The sequence below is a fragment of the Bufo bufo genome, chromosome 3 (assembly GCF_905171765.1).
Source record: "Bufo bufo chromosome 3, aBufBuf1.1, whole genome shotgun sequence".
Taxonomy (NCBI): Eukaryota; Metazoa; Chordata; class Amphibia; order Anura; family Bufonidae; genus Bufo; species Bufo bufo.
In genome coordinates, this window is record NC_053391.1 from 246,876,605 (window position 1) to 246,895,513 (window position 18,909).

Here is an 18,909-nt window from a genome sequence, read left to right on the forward strand (position 1 = left end):
GCGCAAGCTCACTAGGCCGAAACTGGTATTCAGCGCATGCGCAAACAAACGGAGGTCTGAAGAAACCTTAACTCTCATTCAGCCCTATTTACTTCAGCCCTATTTACTACGTATCGCACGGGGGTATGAGGAAACCTTAAGTGGCACGGGGTTATGAGCTCACATCAGCACGTGGGTATGAAGAAAACTTAAGAGGCACGGGGTTATGAGAGGCGCGGGAGGCACGGGGATCACACAGGCATGGGTGTATGAATAAACCTTAAGTAATTCAGCCCGATTTACTTCACACGTGCACGCGCGGCACGTGCTGACACTGCGTGGCCACCCTATAACGGATTATGTTAATGAAATGATTATGTTAATTAGCGTTACACACCGTGTCTTAAATTTTTTAATTGCCGCCTAGCGCATGCGCGATGTGTAACGCTAATTAACATAATCATTTCATTAACATAATCAGTTATAGGGTGGCCGCGCAGTGTCAGCACGTGCCGCGCGTGCACGTGTAAAGTAAATCGGGCTGAATGAGAGTTAAGGGTTCTTCAGACCTCCGTTTGTTTGCGCATGCGCTGAATACCAGTCTCGGGGTAGTGCGCTTGCGCCGAAGAACACACCCCCGGCGAGCCCACTTAAATCAGCTGACTTAAGGTTTGGTTATAACTTAAGGTTTATTCATAGAACACCGGTGTTCCGGAATTTTCTGCTACCTGGAATATTTTGCTACCCACATCACTTCCGGTAGTGACGTGGGAGGTGTGTCTCTCACCTCGGCTTCTCATTGGCTCTGCCGGGGGTTTGTCGGCGCAGGCGCGGAGGATTCACCCATAGCGTGAACGCGCCGAGGGTAGAAGAAAATTCCGGACCACTGCGCATGCGCGAAAGACACGGCCGAAGGTAGCAGAAAATTCTGGCCCACTGCGCATGCGCGAAGAAGACCGACAGAAGGTAGCAGAAAATTCCGGCTTCGCGCATGCGCAGTAGGCCGGAATTTTCTGCTGCTTTCGGCTCCTACTGCGCCTGCGCAGTAGGCCAGAATTTTCTGCTACCTTCGGCTCCTACTGCGCCTGCGCCGAGCCGTCTTGTATAGCGAGCCGAAGGTAGCAGAACATTCCGGACCACTGCGCATGCGCGAAAAAGGACGGTTTGGCGCAGGCGCAGTAGCGCCGAGTCAGTTAACAGTAAAGTTTAACAAAATGCAAATATCTAGACCTCTTCAGCACCTCTGTGACGTTTACTTGACAGTATTATGTCTATATTGTGGAAGATAGTTTTAAGGAAATGAAATAAAGATTTAAAATGTTATATTAGTCAGCACTTCAATCTAGACGTAATGTGGTCTGAGTGACCAATTAATAAAAATACTGTGAATGCGCCGAAGGTAGCATAAAATTCTGGCGCACTGCGCATGCGCGAAGCCGGAATTTTCTGCTACCTTCGGTTGTCTTCTTCGCACATGCGCAGTTCACACCACTGCGCATGCGCGAAGAAGATGACCGAATTTAGCAGAAAATTCCGGCTTCTCGCATGCGCAGTGGGCCGGAATTTTATGCTACCTTCGGCTCCTACTGCTCCTGCGCCGAGCCGTCTTTTTTAGCGAGCCGAAGGTAGCAGAAGATTCCGGCCCACTTCGCATGCGCGGAAAAAGACGGCTTGACGCAGGCGCAGTAGCGCCGAGTCCAGTTAACAATAAAGTTTTACAAAATGAAAATATCTAGACCTCTTCAGCACCTCTGTGACGTTTACTTGACAGTATTTTTATTAATCGGTCACTCAGACCACATTACGTCTAGCTTGAAGTGCTGACTAATAAAATTTTTAATCTTTATTTCATTTCCTTAAAACTATCTTCCACAATATAGACATAAACTGTTTAAAAGTATGCGCGAAAAAGGGCCGAAGTAGCAAAAGATTCCGGCCCACTGCGCATGCGTTAAAAAAGACGGCCTGGCGCAGGCACAGTAGGAAATCGCGCCGAGTCCAGTTAACAATAAAGGGCTACGGCGCATGTGCGCCTAGGGTAGGGTAGCAAATTTTTACAGGTCAGTGTGCAGTGTTTTCCGTAATTTGTTGCTACCTGTTCCGTTATTTTATGCTAACTGTAAAATTTTGCTATCCTTGTCACTTCCTGTTGTGAGGTAGCCGCACGGAAGGGTTTTGAAGGAGTTGTACCCACCGCTCTTACACCTTTCTATGGAGTCAGGGATGTCACCGCTCTTACACCTTTCTATGGAGTCAGGGATGTCACCGCTCTTACACCTTTCTATGGAGTCAGGGATGTCACCGCTCTTACACCTCTATGGAGTCAGGGATGTCACCGCTCTTACACCTTTCTATGGAGTCAGGGATGTCACCGCTCTTCCACCTCTATGGAGTCAGGGATGTCACCGCTCTTACACCTTTCTATGGAGTCAGGGATGTCACCGCTCTTACACCTTTCTATGGAGTCAGGGATGTCACCGCTCTTACACCTTTCTATGGAGTCAGGGATGTCACCGCTCTTCCACCTCTATGGAGTCAAGGATGTCACCGCTCTTACACCTCTATGGAGTCAGGGATGTCACCGCTCTTACACCTCTATGGAGTCAGGGATGTCACCGCTCTTACACCTCTATGGAGTCAGGGATGTCACTGCTCTTACACCTCTATGGAGTCAGGGATGTCACCGCTCTTACACCTTTCTATGGAGTCAGGGATGTCACCGCTCTTACACCTCTATGGAGTTAGGGATGTCACCGCTCTTACACCTCTATGGAGTCAGGGATGTCACCGCTGTTACACCTTTATGGAGTCAGGGATGTCACTGCTCTTACACCTCTATGGAGTCAGGGATGTCACTGCTCTTACACCTTTCTATGAAGTCAGGGATGTCACCGCTCTTACACCTTTCTATGGAGTCAGGGATGTCACTGCTCTTACACCTTTCTATGAAGTCAGGGATGTCATTGCTCTTACACCTTTCTATGAAGTCAGGGATGTCACCGCTCTTACACCTCTATGGAGTCAGGGATGTCACCGCTCTTACACCTTTCTATGGAGTCAGGGATGTCACCGCTCTTACACCTCTATGGAGTCAGGGATGTCACCGCTCTTACACCTTTCTATGGAGTCAGGGATGTCACCGCTCTTACACCTTTCTATGGAGTCAGGGATGTCACCGCTCTTACACCTCTATGGAGTCAGGGATGTCACCGCTCTTACACCTTTCTATGGAGTCAGGGATGTCTGGAGTCAGAAAGGTGTAAGAGCGGTGACATCCCTGACTCCATAGAGGTGGAAGAGCGGTGACATCCCTGACTCCATAGAAAGGTGTAAGAGCGGTGACATCCCTGACTCCATAAAGGTGTAAGAGCGGTGACATCCCTGACTCCATAGAAAGGTGTAAGAGCGGTGACATCCCTGACTCCATAGAAAGGTGTAAGAGCGGTGACATCCCTGACTCCATAGAAAGGTGTAAGAGCGGTGACATCCCTGACTCCATAGAGGTGTAAGAGCGGTGACATCCCTGACTCCATAGAAAGGTGTAAGAGCGGTGACATCCCTGACTTCATAGAAAGGTGTAAGAGCGGTGACATCCCTGACTCCATAGAAAGGTGTAAGAGCGGTGACATCCCTGACTCCATAGAGGTGTAAGAGCGGTGACATCCCTGACTCCATAGAAAGGTGTAAGAGCGGTGACATCCCTAACTCCATAGAAAGGTGTAAGAGCGGTGGGTACAACTCCTTCAAAACCCTTCCGTGCGGCTACCTCACAACAGGAAGTGACAAGGATAGCAAAATTTTACAGTTAGCATAAAATAACGGAACAGGTAGCAACAAATTACGGAAAACACTGCGCACTGACCTGTAAAAATTTGCTACCCTACCCTAGGCGCACATGCGCCGTAGCCCTTTATTGTTAACTGCACGATTTCCTACTGCGCCTGCACCAGGCCGTCTTTTTTCACGCATGCGCAGTGGGCCGGAATCTTCTGCTACCTTCGGCCCTTTTTCGCGCATACTTTTAAACAGTTTATGTCTATATTGTGGAAGATAGATTTAGGGAAATGAAATAAAGATTTTAAATTTTATTAGTCAGCACTAATTAGTCAGACGTAATGTGGTCTGAGTGACCGATTAATAAAAATACTGTCAAGTAAACGTCACAGAGGTGCTGAAGAGGTCTAGATATTTTCATTTTGTTAAACTTTATTGTTAACTGGACTCGGCGCTACTGCGCCTGCGCCAAGCCGTCTTTTTCCGCGCATGCGAAGTGGGCCGGAATTTTCTGCTACCTTCAGTCGTCTTCTTCGCGCATGCGCAGTGGTGTGAACGCGCCGAAGGTAGCATAAAATTCTGGCCCACTGCGCATGCACGAAAAAGACGGCCGAAGGTAGCAGAAAATTCCAGCCCACTGCGCATGTGCGAAGAAGACGATCGAAGGTAGCAGAAAATTCCAGCTTCGCGCATGCGCAGTGTGCCGGAATTTTATGCTACCTTCGGCTCCTACTGCTCTTGCGCCGAGCCGTCTTTTTTAGCGAGCCGAGGGTAGCGGAAGATTCCGGCCCACTTCGCATGCGCGGAAAAAGAGGGCTTGACGCAGGCGGCTGTCTTTTTCGCGCATGCGCAGTGGGCCAGAATTTTATGCTACCTTCGGCGCGTTCACACCACTGCGCATGCGCGAAGAAGACGACCGAAGGTAGCAGAAAATTCCGGCTTCGCGAACTTGTTGTCTGGTACACGAGAAGCAGGAAATGTAGCATCGAGGAAGTTGTGGACGGAAGTGTTGACATCTGACGGCGCGGACCCGGGATTATACACGGTATATAAGTGTGTGACGTATGTGTGGCGGTGAATGGTGACATGTAGATGTCTGGAGCAGGTGACCGGGTGCTCTGTGTATGGTGGCACCACTTGTGCTGCACTCTGCCCCCTGTCTGGAATACTCTATGGATGAGGAGACCATGATAAACTAGTCGTGTACATTATTGGTCTGTAACTTTAGCTCTCCAGCTGATGCTGAGTGCAGTTATCCCCTGCCCCAGCAGTAAGACCCCCACTGATCAGGAGAATGGAGATCCTGTACCCATTGGAGCCCTCTGAAATGAACCAAGCAGCCTGTGGGGCATGCACCCTGGCACCGTATCTATGGGAGTTCTGGAGATTACTGATAGAAATGAATAGAGCAGCAGCACGCATGCCCGACATGTCGCTCCATTCATTTCCAGGACCCCCACAGATCTAATAGTTATCCCCTATCCTGTGGACAAGGGATGACTTCACACAAGCGGAATACCTCTTGACTCCCAACATGGATGGCATCGATTGTCAAATAGTAATATTTGAAAATAGGTAAAAATGTTCAGTGGGGATTAGTGCGCCTACGAAGGTTCCCATTATGTCGGTGGTGCCAAACATCTGCCATAACATTGAAACCACCGACCCGTGATATAACATTGATTGTCTTGCGACAGTGGAACCTGAAGTAAAGTAGAACTGCCTTAGTAGCCCATAGAAACCAATCAGATTCCGCCTTTCATTTTCCAGAGCTCCTTTGGACAGTAAAAGGATCAATCTGATTGGTTGTTATGGACGACTAAGGCTACTTTCACACTAGCGTTTTTTTGCGGATCTGTCATGGATCTGCAGAAACGCTTCCGTTACAATAATACAACCACATGCATCCGTCATGAATGGATCCGGTTGCATTATGTCTTCTATAGCCATGACAGATCCGCCTTAAACACCATTGCAAGTCAATGGGGGGCGGATCCGTTCTCTATTGTGCCAAAGAAAACCGATCCCGTCCCCATTGACTTACATTGTGTGCCAGGACGGATCTGCAGGCAGCTTTTTGGTGTCCGTCTCTAGAGCGGAATGGAGACGGAACGGAGGCAAACTGATGCATTCTGAGCGGATCCTTATCCATTCAGAATGCATTAGGGCAAAACTGATCCGTGTTGGACCGCTTGTGAGAGCCCTGAACGGATCTCCCAAACGGAAAGCCAAAACGCCAGTGTGAAAGTAGCCTAAGCCAGTTTTCCTTTATACTAGTTTTTCTAAATCTCCCTCTCAGTTCCTGAAGTTGATTGAACCAGGAAAAATAGGCAAGTGTAAGGATCTGGGCAACTTGGACAGAGACCAGATTGCCATGGCTAGATGTCAGACGTCTCTAAAATGACAGGTCATGTTAGGTGACCCTGGCATGCAGAGATTAGTACCTACCAAAAGTAGTCCAAGGAAGGAGAACAACTAGTGAACCCATGACAGTTCCATGGACACTCTAGGCTTATTGATGAGTGTGGGGAGTGAAGGCTAGTGCATCTGATAGAAGTGGCTGTAATAGAAGAGTGCATTGCAGCTTTCAGTGTGTGTGGGGCAGAGTGGCGGCAGACTGGTCAGAGTGCCCATGCCAGCCCCTATCTGCTGCCCAAACATCATATAATGGGAACCTAAGCATCAGATCGGAACCATGGAGCAATAGAAGGAGGTGTCAGGTCTAAAAAATCATGTGTTCACCTGAACACCTTCTGGGGCACTTCAATACAAACCACTCATTTAAGGCTACTTTCTCACTCGCGTTTTGGGCGGATCTGCAAAAACTGATCCGTTACAATAATACAACCATCTGCATCCATCATGAACGGATCCGTTTGTATTATCTGTAACATAGCCAAGACGGATCCGTCATGAACTCCTTTAAAGGGAACCTGTCATCAAGATTTTGTGTATAGAGCTGAGGACATGGGTTGCTAGATGGCCGCTAGCACATCCGCTGTGCTTTTATTGTGTAAAAAAACAGATTTGATACATATGCAAATTAACCTGAGATGAGTCCTGTACGTGAGAGGAGTCAGGGAAAGGATTCATCTCAGGTTAATTTGCATATGTATCAAATCTGTTTTTTTACAGAGTAAAAGCACACAGAGCTATGGGGACTGGATATTGCGGATGTGCTAGCGGCCATTTAGCAACCTATGTCCTCAGCTCTATACACAAAATACCGGTGACAGGTTCGCTTTAAAAGTCGATGGGAGACGGATCCGTGTTCTATTGTGCCAGATTGTGTCAGAGAAAACGTATCTGTCCCCATTACATTGTGTGCCAGGACGGATCAGTTTGGCTCCACTTTATCAGGTGGACACCAAAATGCTGCAGGCAGTGTTTTGGTATCTGCCTCCAGAGCGTAATGGAGACGGAACGGAGGCAAACTGATGCATTCTGAGCGGATCTTTTTCCATTCAGAATGCATTAGGGCAAAACTGATCCGTTTTGGACCGCTTGTGAGAGCCCTGACGGATCTCGCAAATGGAAAGCCAAAACGCCAGTGTGAAAGTAGCCTAAGCCACATTCCTATCAGCTTGATATGAGTTTAGCCTAAATGAGTGTTTATGAGCTGTCAGGAGTTCAGAGATAAGAGCTACACATCCAAGCGTCAGAGCAGCTGCCTGACGGATTCTCTGTAAAACAGAAAGCAAGATAGTCTGCAGATAAACTGTGAAGGCTGTAAAACAGAAACGGTTGAACATTTTTAATAGAGACCACCGGAAAAAATTATTTTATCTCAAAATGAGTAAAATGCATTGCTAAAAGATATTGCTATGTGTTCACAGCTAAGGATTTCTATACACTTAGTTGTCGGCAGGGCATACAAGTGTTTCAATTGTAAAAGTAGAAGTGGAGAATTAATCAAATTTATTTAATTAATCTCCATTTTGATCACTCTCCATTTTGGTAACTATCAATTCTGATTTTATCAAAATTGTGAAATTGGTATTAGCCCCGCCCCTACAGATGGGGCTGATATCAAGCCGTACCAACACTTATTGGAGCCTGACTGAAGATGGGAATCATAGATAACTCCAGTCCCAGCCGTTTAACCTCCTAGATGCTGGGGTGAATAGTGACTGCAGCGTCTTTCCAGTTGGAGGAGGCTCCCTCCGTCCCCATTGCTTCCCCACAAACGCAACCCCAGTGGTGTTCATGCGTTGCCATGACAGCCAGTGGCGGCCCCTAGACCCGCCATGACTGTATGCCTATTTGTCTTACAGGTACAGCCTAAGGGCCCATTCTCACAACCGTATACTTCTGTCCGCATCCGCTCTGTAATTTTGTGGATTGGATGCAGACACATTCATTTCAATGGGGCTACAAAAGATGCGGACAGCACACCGCATGCTGTCCATTCCGTGGCCCTGCAAAAAAGATAGAGCATGTCCTATACTTTCCAGTATTTGCGGACAAGTATAGGCATATGGAGGAGGATGTTCTAGTAACATAGTAACATAGTACATAAGGCCGAAAAAAGACATTTGTCCATCCAGTTCGGCCTGTCATCCTACAAGTTGATCCAGAGGAAGGCAAAAAAACCCTGTGAGGTAGAAGCCAATTTTCCTCACTTTAGGGGAATAAAAAATTCCTTCCCGACTCCAATCAGGCAATCAGAATAACTCCCTGGATCAACGACCCCTCTCTAGTAGCTATAGCCGGTAATATTATTACACTCCAGAAATACATCCAGGCCCCTCTTGAATTCCTTTATTGTACTCACCATCACCACCTCCTCAGGCAGAGAGTTCCATAGTCTCACTGCTCTTACCGTAAAGAACCCTTTTCTATGTTTGTGTACAAACCTTCTTTCTGTTCCGCAAAATGGATAAGGTCGTGTGAAAAGCCCTTTAGGCTAATTTCAGATGAGTGGACACTGGTTGTTGTGCAGGACCACACGTCTTTCTAGCGACTTATAATGCTGCGTGTTGTCTGAGTGTGTCACAGAGGCATGTCCAGTAGTCAGCAATCTCCCACCAAGAGGTACACTACCCAAAAGTAGCTTCTGAGAGCCTTTTGAAGCACTTTTACACCCTCTTGTGGCAAGACTAATCAGACCACACCTCATATAGATAGTACCACGGCACTCGTAAATTTATATTATTAAAGAGCTTTTACTGGTGCATATAGTCACAAAAAGTCCGGACAAAAGTAGGTGCGTAATTGCCAGAAATACTCATTACAAATGAACGTTCCGGTCATAAGACCTTTATTGGCTCAATGGGGGAGATTTTAATACTGGGGTAAAGGAAAACTGGCTTAGTTGCCCATAGCAACCAATCAGATTCCATCTTTCAGAGCTCTTTTGGAAAATGAAAATCTCTCCCAATGAGTCTTAGGTCTCAGGCACACGAGTGTGTGTGTCCCGTGCCATGCACTGTGGACCGCAATTTGCAATTCAGGTCAATGGGTCCGCATTCGCAAACGGAGTGCACACGGCTGGTGCCGCAGCACAGGCACTGAGCCATTACGCTCGTGGGCATGAGCCTTAATACGGTACCTGCAAAGTGAATGGGATTTACCAAATGTCATATACAACTTGCAGATTTTTTACGTTTGCGGTCTGCAATACGGGCACTGAGCCATTATTTTCTTCACAAAAATCCACTCAGAATAAACGTGAGTAATCCTTCAAACATGTTGTGGACCTGAAAATCAGCTCCTTTCAGTGATGCTTGCAGAAATCCATGTGCTTGCCAAAACATCCCTATTCAGAGGAATGGAATGGCAGTTACAGAGAGAGCGGAGCCTCTAGGTGTAACGGTAACGCCCTCGCTGTCCTAGAGGCTCATTTGCATATATTAAATTGTACTTTTTCTCAGCAATGCTGCACATATGAACATGGGACCAACACAGACGCCTTCAGCTGCCAAGTGCACATGTAACAGGTCAGCCAGTTTGCGGACAAGAATAGGCATTTGTATCACAGGGCTGGCCGTTCCGCTCCGCAAAGTGCGGTATGCACACGGCTGGTATCCATGTTTTGTGGATCCGCAAATTTGAGGGAGGACCGCAGAATAGATACAATCATCTGAATGTGCTCTTAGAATGATTGGCCAGTGTAAGCATAACAAGAGTGATTGGAGTAGGGCTTTTTATATGTATTTTTAATATTATTTTTTATATTTTTTTTATTTTGTCTGTCTCCTGTCCTAAATGAGTTTTTCAAGTTATCTTTATTAATGACCTATCGTCAAGATGGGTCATCAATATTGGATCGGTGGGGGTCCAACACCTGACACCCCCGCCGATCAGCTGGTTGAAGAGAAGGCGTGCGCCTTGCCAGGATATCCTTCCCTTCATTGTTTACCTGCTTGCTGTCGCAACCACAGCAGTGAGCAGGTGTAATTACAAGAAGCCCTCCCATTCACTTTAGTGGGACCAGGGCCGTTTCTGCCATGAGGCAAGATGAGAATCTTGCCTCAGGCGGCAGATTTTAGTGTTTTTGAGGGGGCGGCATCCACACAGCAGTTAAACACTGCTGGTGGATGCCACCAGTGATCCCTTGAAGCTGTGCGCCCCCCCCTCCCACTTGGAGCGATGGGAGCTGCGGTCCTGTCACTCACTCTCTGCGTTCCTCTCCTCCTTCAGGCTTTACTACTGTGAAGGGGCACAGTGGGCATTACTACTATGAAGGGGGCACAATAGGCATTATTACTATGAAGGGGGCACAGATGTGTCTGTCCCTGTGTGTGTGTGTGTGTGTGTGTCACCATCACCATGCCCACAGTGTTCCTATGTCTTGACGCAGCTGCACCAGGACGTTCTGTGTGGGGGAAGAAGAAGAAGAAAGAGGAGGCAGCGCCACCAGCACTAAGTCCCGTGGGAGAGGCACAGGGAGGCACACTAAGGACGTAGGTAACACTACCACATGATCACACTAGTGTTATCTGTGGTTTTACATAGGACTGCAGGTAACACTACCACATTATTAGCACTAGTGTTATCTGTGGTTTTACATAGAACTGTAGGTAACACTACTACATTTTCTGTACACAGATTGCCATCACTGTGTTATCTGTTCTGTTACACAGTTATCTGCAAGTAACATCTACTATAGTATCTGTACTCAGAGATTTATCACTGTGTTAGGCCTCATGCACACGGCAGTTGTTTTTCGCGTCCGCAAATTGTGTGTCCGTCAAAAAAAAGTATGCGTTTTTTTTGGAGGATGGTTTTTTTCCACAGATCCCTTGTACTAAATGCCTATCCTTGTCCGCAAATGTGAAAAAAGTAGGACATGCACTATTTTTTTTTCTGACGCGGAATACAAACGGATGAACTATCAGCATTTTTTTGCTGACCCATTGAAATGTATGGGTCCCCATCCTATCCGCAAAAAAACCGGAACGGAGGCCGAGAAAAACAACTGTCGTGTGCATGAGGCCTTAGGCTACGTGCATACGAACGTTGTTTGTTTCCGTGTCCGTTCCATTTTGTTTGCGGATAGGATGTGGACCCATTCATTTCAATGGGTCCGTAAAAAATGTGCTATCCGCATCCCTATGCCTGTTCCGTAGCCCCGCCAAAAAAATATAACATGTCCTATTCTTGTTTGTTTTAGGCGTTGTAACAATGGATCCGCAAAAAAAAAAACGGATCTCATACGGATGTCGTCAGTTTTTTTTTGCGGACCGCAAAACATACGGTCGTGTGCATGTAGCCTTACCTGTAGTGTTACATAGGACACAGATCTGAACAGTCTCGGAGTTCAGTGACTACTTGGCTTTCATACTATTTTTTAATGGGAGGGGGGCACTATTTAAATTTTTGCCTCAGGCAGCAGAGGAGCTAGAATAGGCCCTGAGTGGGACGGCTCATTCCTATTCAAGTGTATAGGAAGAAGCCGTCCAATTGAAGTCTTGTAATTACACCGGCTCACCGCTGCTGTTGTGACGGCGAGCAGGTAAACAATGAAGGGAAGGCTGTGCTGGCACGGCGCGCGCCTTCTCTTCAACCAGCTGATCGGTCCGGGTGCCGGGTATCAGCAGAGAAAACAAAAGCGGTAAAACTGTTTCTGTCTTCTTTCCAGGGTTCACGGACGTCTATGAAAGTAGGAAACCTGACATTCGGCTGCCTGGCTGCCTAGGCAGAGGCCTCAATCCTGTGCTAGATATACATTATGCATGGGTTTTAAATATTAATTGATTCTAAATATATTCCTAAATACCTTTCATTAGTTAAAATGGCTTGTTTCGTCTAGGGAGCAATCATCAGGGGAAATAAAATGGCTGCCATCCTATTAATACACACAATACGTGTCCTAATCACACAGCAGGACAAGTTACTTCACAACACTGAGGTACGGAGCTCCCTCATCCTCCTCTTGAGCTGAATCTCTGTGGGAATGGAGGTCATGAGGAGACATGAAGTACAGAGAGGACAGACAGGACAGACTGTGGTAAAGGAGACTACCTACAAGTGCTGCTGCTCATTATCCACCCCCCCACCTCCTCTCTGTACTTCATGTCTCCTCATAAACTCCATTCCCACAGAGATTCAGCTGAAGATCTTATCAGCTGTATTCAGGATCATAATCCCTGACAAACAGAGCAGAGAGGAGGATGAGGGAGCTCTTAGGCTACTTTCACACTTGCGTTTTGGCTTTCCGTTTGTGAGATCTGTCTAGGGCTCTCGCAAGCGGTACAGAATGGATCAGTTTTGCTTTTGCCCTAATGCATTCTGAATGGAAAAGGATCCGCTCAGAATGCATCAGTTTGCCTCCGTGGTGAGCGCGGGGATGTCAGCCCAGGTCCTACTGAATGAAGATAGAAGGTCCTTTTCCAGGTCCTGAGAGAAGACAATGCCGGCTGCGCGATCAAGTGGATGAGGTGAGTTAATTTTTTTAACCCCTCAAGCAACATTTTACTAAGCATTCTGTATTAAGAATATAACCTTTTTATAAGGGAAAATAATAATATCTACACAACACCAAACCCGAACTTCAGAAGTTCGGGTCTGGGTACCACATTCAGTTTTTTATCACGCGCGTGCAAAATGCATTGCACCTGCGCAATAAAAACTGAACAAAGCAATGCAATCGCAGTCAAAACTGACTGAAATTGTGTGCGCACTCGCGCGGGCTTCCCGCAATGCATCCAGGACGCCTCCAGAGCAAATCTGGGATGCTCGTCGGAAAGAGGCCTTAAAGAGATTTTTTCTGGGATTTTAATATTGATGACCTATCCTCAGGATACATCGTCAATATCAGATCAACAGGGGTCCAACTCCCGGCACCCTAGGCAATCAGCTGGTTGAAGGGAAGGCCGCGCCCCGTGCATTAAAGGGGTATTCCCATCATAGACAATGGGGACATATTGCTAGCATATGCCCTCATTGCCTAATAGTTGCGGGTCCCACCACTGGGACCGCACCTACCATATCGAGAACGGAGCGGGGAGCGCTGTGGCTGGAGGACCCCAGATTTCCCGGGGTCTGTTCACCATCAAGTGCTAATCCCCACCTCTCCCATAGAAGTGAATAGGAGCGTACCGCGCATGTGCGGCCCATGCTCCCATTCATTTCTATAAGGCCTACGGGCTCGGCTATTTTCGGTGACCCCATAGAAATGAATGGAGGGCGTCTGCGCATGCGCAGTGCACCCTCCTTCACTTTCGGGGCTCGGTTCTTGATATAGGTGCGGGACCCGCACCTATCAGACAATGGGGGCATATCCTAGCGATATGCCCCCATTGTCTGAGATAGGAAACCCCTTTAAGTGAATGGTACGGCTTGTAGTTACACCTGCTCACCACTGCACTATCGGCCGCAAGCAGGTAAACAAACAAGGGAAGGCTGTGCACACACGGACCGCCGTCTTCCCTTCAACCAGAGGATAGGTCATCAATATTAATATCTTGGAAAACTCCATTAAGCTCAGTGTTGTGAAGTAACTTGTCCTCCTGTGTAATTAGACAAACACCTACAACAACCTCATAATCCTCAAACAACACCCATAGATCATAGATTGCTTCACAAAAACGGATCAATGGGACTAATATCATAAAATATATAGAAATCTTTATTAATCTAAATTCATAATATAGATCAAACATTAGACAGAAAGACGACACAATGGCAAGTTGATACAGAAAAATACATGTGGCACATTACCAGACAATGTCTATCAGAATCATTATTGTAACATTAATATGGTTCTAAAGATACACTGTCCTATGAGGAAATGTCTCAATGAAAGCCTACTATATTATTAATGGGCAGTGCACCAGACCAACAATGTAAAAGGCTGCCAAGATTATACATGGATAATACGCAGGTGTGCCTTGAAAAATTGCGCAATTAAATAAGAAATGCCACCTAGATAGGTGTATTAAACTAGATGTAATATCAGTCCTAATCCGCAGCCTCTATGCAATACATATCTTTATATAGCCATCCCTAGGTATGGACATGACCATAATAAGTCTAAAACATACCCGGAATCATGATGCACAGAGACTGGAATGTCGCCCCACGTACTGACGCCTCGACACGTGTTTCGCCTCACCAGGCTTCGTCAGGAGGTGATTAGGTGAATAAAAAGAGGGGTATATATAGGAGGAAGAGGCGTGTAATAACTAAATTCCTAACTAGGATCACCTGAAGAGTGTCAGTTTCTGATGGACATTGCCTGGTAATGTGCCCCATGTATTTTTCTGTATCAAATTGCCATCGTGTTGCCATCGTGTCGTCTTTCCTCCTGTGTGATTAGGACAGGATTTGTGTGAACTAATAGGAAGACGGCCATGTTATTTCTCCTAATGATTGCTCCCTAGACAAAACAAGCCATTATAGCTAATGTAAGGTATTTGGGAATATATTTATAATAAAGTAATATTTAAGTATTTTTATTTTCTTAATTCTGGAGAACCCCTTTAAGGAACTGGCCACCCTACAGTATATACTGTATGTTGAGAGCGGGCGGCAAGCAGTTAATTACAACAGTGGTGCTAGCAAAAACAAATAAAAATACTTGAAAATCTGAATTTTATGTGTTTGATGAGGCGGCACAATTTATTTAAACTATCTACTGCAATTAAGTCATTTGGCAATACACCCGAGTTATTTGTGAATACAAAGCTGTACGGAAAGATGCAGAAAGCGTTTATTGTCCAAATCTCTTCTTGAATACTTTTCTATGCACTGCTGGGAACTCGGCAGGTGTGTACTTATCCAGAAGTACAAAACCTCTCCTCGCACATATAAAGCATCTCAGCTGAAGATAAAGCAGCATATTCAGTAGTAAAGGGACAGACATGATATCTTCAGAATTAAAATTGCAGCATGTTTTTGTGGAATTTCCTGTTAAATTAGAAAGTTAACGGGGTTATCCAAACCCTATAATGACCCCCCCCCCCCCCATGCCTGGGCACCTCGATAAATTATACTACCCTGCTCCCCATCGTTCCTGCACGGCCGCCGCTGCGTCTCCTTAGCGTCACCTGCGATGCTCAGGAGAATCGTCCCCGTCGCTGGCTGCTATTGGCAGACCCGATTATGTTTTGATCCGCGTGATGGGGAGATGCTTTGGTGGCCGCGCGGGGAGCAGGAGCGACGCGGGTGCCGGGGATCAGGGTAAGTATAATCTATATGATGTGCCCGGGCATTGGGGGGTCATTATAGGAGGTTGGATAACCCCTTTAAGTATAATCCCCAGTGGACAATTGTCCATATTAAAGGGGTTTTCCCGGGAGTTCGATACTGATGGCCTATCCTCCAGGATAGGTCATCAATATGTAATCACTGGAGGTTCCACACCTTGCACCTTCCCCTCTAGCAATCAGCTGTTTGAAGAGGCCAGTGACGTTGCATTCATTGGTTGCATGGTCTATTTGCAGCTCAGTCCAATTCATATGAAAGGAGTCCAATTCACCAGAGTGCTTTGACCTCTTCAAACAGCTAAATGGCGGGGATACCGGGAGTCGGACCCCCACTGATCAGATATTGATGACCTGCCCGGAGGATAAGCCATCAATCCTGAATTTCTGGAAAACACCTTTTAAGACCTTTATTTGCAGCAACACCATAAAAATACCATATACAGGGTTTTTACTCTTGGTTTGTTTTTTTGCATGAGGCTTGCAAGCTTTAGGACGGTCTAATGGCACTGTTGTTTTAACAAATTTTCATAAATACAAGCAAATATATGAAAACTTGTAATATATCTTATTGGAGAAAAATGCCATTGTTCTACACGTTTCAGCCACTTCTCCTCACGCACCTGCTTCCTGCACTGCTCATTAACTCTCAATTCACTGCTAAAATTCTACTTTAGATACAAAATGGACTACGAGCTCACAGGTTTTAGGCTACACGCTGCTCGTAGATGTCTATGGAGAGGGGAGGAGTGAGCTGCAGGATGGGGACAGAGACACACAGAAAATGTCAGTGATGGATTCACAGCTACACTGCTCAGAACTGCTGTATAATGTCATCTACAGTATACTGCTGCTTCTTCTGAGAGAATGCCACAAAGAGATAAGGGAGCAAGATCTGTTCTCTGTGTGTGCTGTGTATTGGAGACATTATAGCAGCTAATTTCTGCCTCTTCTGGAACTGAGATGAGGGAGAACTGGTTATAAATGCAGATACAAGTTGGACTTTTTCTCGGTATAATGTGTAAATTGCATAAAAGTTCCTTTGTTGAAAATAATACAGTATATTAAAAGAATGTCTAAATACTTCATAGGGAATGCCTAAAGCGTCTGCCCTGTATGTCCCACCCGGGACAGACTCTCCAAGAGTTCCAGATTATTGGCTTTACAAATGTCTGCGGAGATTCAGCGGCTTTGTGGCGCACATTATTGCACTTGGTTTCACCATCTTCTTAGTCATTCTTGCACGGCCTGGAACTAGTGAGTACTATTTTTAATTGGTTAAACGTATTACTAACCTGACACTTTTTATATACTGTTATATATTTTATAGTACTAAGCATGTCTTATACTCATAGTCTGTTACAAATAAGTAGCTGTGCCTTGTAAAAGAATTCTCTATCAGTCCGTCTGTCTACTGATGTACCAATTCCTGTCTTGATACTTAAAGGGGTTCTCCAGTCTACGCCAGCCTGTAGCTGGCATAGACTTCAGTTTCTGGCACACGGCAGGACAGCGATGCCCCTGATTTGTTAAGAGGCTTCTGCTGCTGAACAAATCAGGTGCATCTCACGTTTATCATGTAGAGAAAGTTAATACAAGGCACTTACTAATGTATTGTGATTGACCATATTGCCTCCTTTGCTGGCTGGATTCTTTTTTCAATCGCATTATACACTTCTCGTTTCCATGGTTATGACCACCCTGCAATCCAGCAGCAGTGGGCGTGCTTGCACATTATAGGAAACAGCACTTGTCTCTCTGGTGGCCTCGTGGGAGCGCACATAGGCATGCAAAATCAGCAGCACCTTGTTTCTGCGCTGCAGCAGTGGCCGTAATCACTGGAAACAAGCATGTATAATGTTCATCACAAGTGTATAATGTGATGGAAAGATTTATCAAGCCATCAAAGGAGGCAATATGGACAATCACAATACATTAGTAAGTGCCTTGTATTAACTTTGTCTACATGATAATTGCCATTTGCAGAAGTGACACAACCCCTTTAAAGGGGTTGTCTCACTTCAGTAAGTGGCATTTATCATGTAGAGAAAGTTAATACAAGGCACTTTATAATGTATTGTTATTGTCCATATTGCTTCCTTTGCTGGCTGAATTCATTTTTCTATCACATTATACACTGCTCTTTTCCATGGTTACAGACCACCCTGCAATCCATCAGTAGTGGTCGTGCTTGCACAATATAGGAAAAAGCACTAGCCTATGTGCGCTCCCTTGGTCCTGGCCAGCAGAGAGGCTAACGCTTTTTCCTATAGTGTGCAAGCACGACCACCACTGATGGATTGCAGGGTGGTCTGTAACCATGGAAAAGAGCAGTGTATAATGTGATGGAAAAATGAATCCAGCCAGCAAAGGAAGCAATATGGGTAATCACAATATATTAGTAAGTGCCTTGTATTAACTTTCTCTACATGATAAATGCAACTTACTGAAGTGAGACAACCCATTTAAGATCAGAACTGAAACTTGGCCTTTGCGAAACATAAATTTTCTTAGTTTTTTTTGCCATTCTATAGTTTGTACTTGTGTACTTTGGGTCATTGTCTTGTTGCATCACTCAACTTCTCTTCAGCATGAGGTCACCGTCTTCTGCCCTTACATTCTCCAGTAAAATGTGTTGCACACCAACATCTCATCCCAATTGTGAAGTGTTGCGGAGGGAGTATCAAAGATTAGGCCTGTTTGCCTCCTTAGGGTCTGGACACCTTGCAATAATTGAGGGAATAATGAATTTAAAGATCTCTTAATCATTTTTGTGGAGAATTTAGAAAATGAACAGATTTTAATAAGAATTTAAAGGGTATGGACACCTTTGAAGGCATTGGTCGTTATTATTAAAAAATGTGGAGCCCCATTCTCTGTACAGCCTTGAGATTGTCTAGTAGCAGGCTCTGTACTTTTTGTAGTTTCCTGTGGGGTTGCTCAGCACGGCTCCTTATTTCTGATCCCGGACATCCTAAACATTTATTATAGCTCATTCCTTATCTTACTGATAAGAATGTGGCTTCAATAAGTGTTCATGACCTTTTAATAACTTAGAGATAAGGTTTATTAGATGAACTGCACAAAGTGAAAGTACCAGTCACACAGCTAGACAGTTAATTCTTTATGACAGAACGCCTGAATATTTTTAATAAAGACCATTTGTAAAAGTGATTTTAAGCCCAAAATGAGTAAAATGCAAAAAGAATGCCCCTGAAGGTGTACATAGCCTTTAAATAACTTAGGAAGTCAAAAGTTAAAAGGAATGTGTCATTTGAAAATGATCTGCTGTTTAACCCTTTCACGCCCAATGACGTACATGTACGTCATCGGGCCGGTCTTTAAACATGGCGCGGGTGCCATAGCCGCCGGGTTTCTGCTATATTAAATAGCAGGGACCCGCGACACATGTATGTGATCAGCCATAAGGCTGATCGCATACATTTTCCCCTTCAGATGCCGTGGTCAAATGTGACCTCAGCATTTTCGCAGTCCAGAAGCGGAAGTT

The 18,909-nt window shown here is 45.6% G+C and overlaps 1 protein-coding gene across 1 annotated transcript in view; it reads left to right on the forward strand.

The window, feature by feature from the left end:
• The first annotated feature begins 4,721 nt into the window (after positions 1-4,721).
• Positions 4,722-18,909, forward strand: part of LOC120993343 (cytochrome b561 domain-containing protein 1) — a 32,371-nt gene continuing 18,183 nt past the window's right edge. Inside the window, exons 1-2 of the mRNA XM_040421867.1 lie at positions 4,722-4,798; positions 16,493-16,658. Of these exons, the coding sequence (XP_040277801.1) occupies positions 16,496-16,658 (163 nt within the window). The 5' untranslated portion in view covers positions 4,722-4,798; positions 16,493-16,495. The remainder of the gene's footprint in view (positions 4,799-16,492; positions 16,659-18,909) is intronic.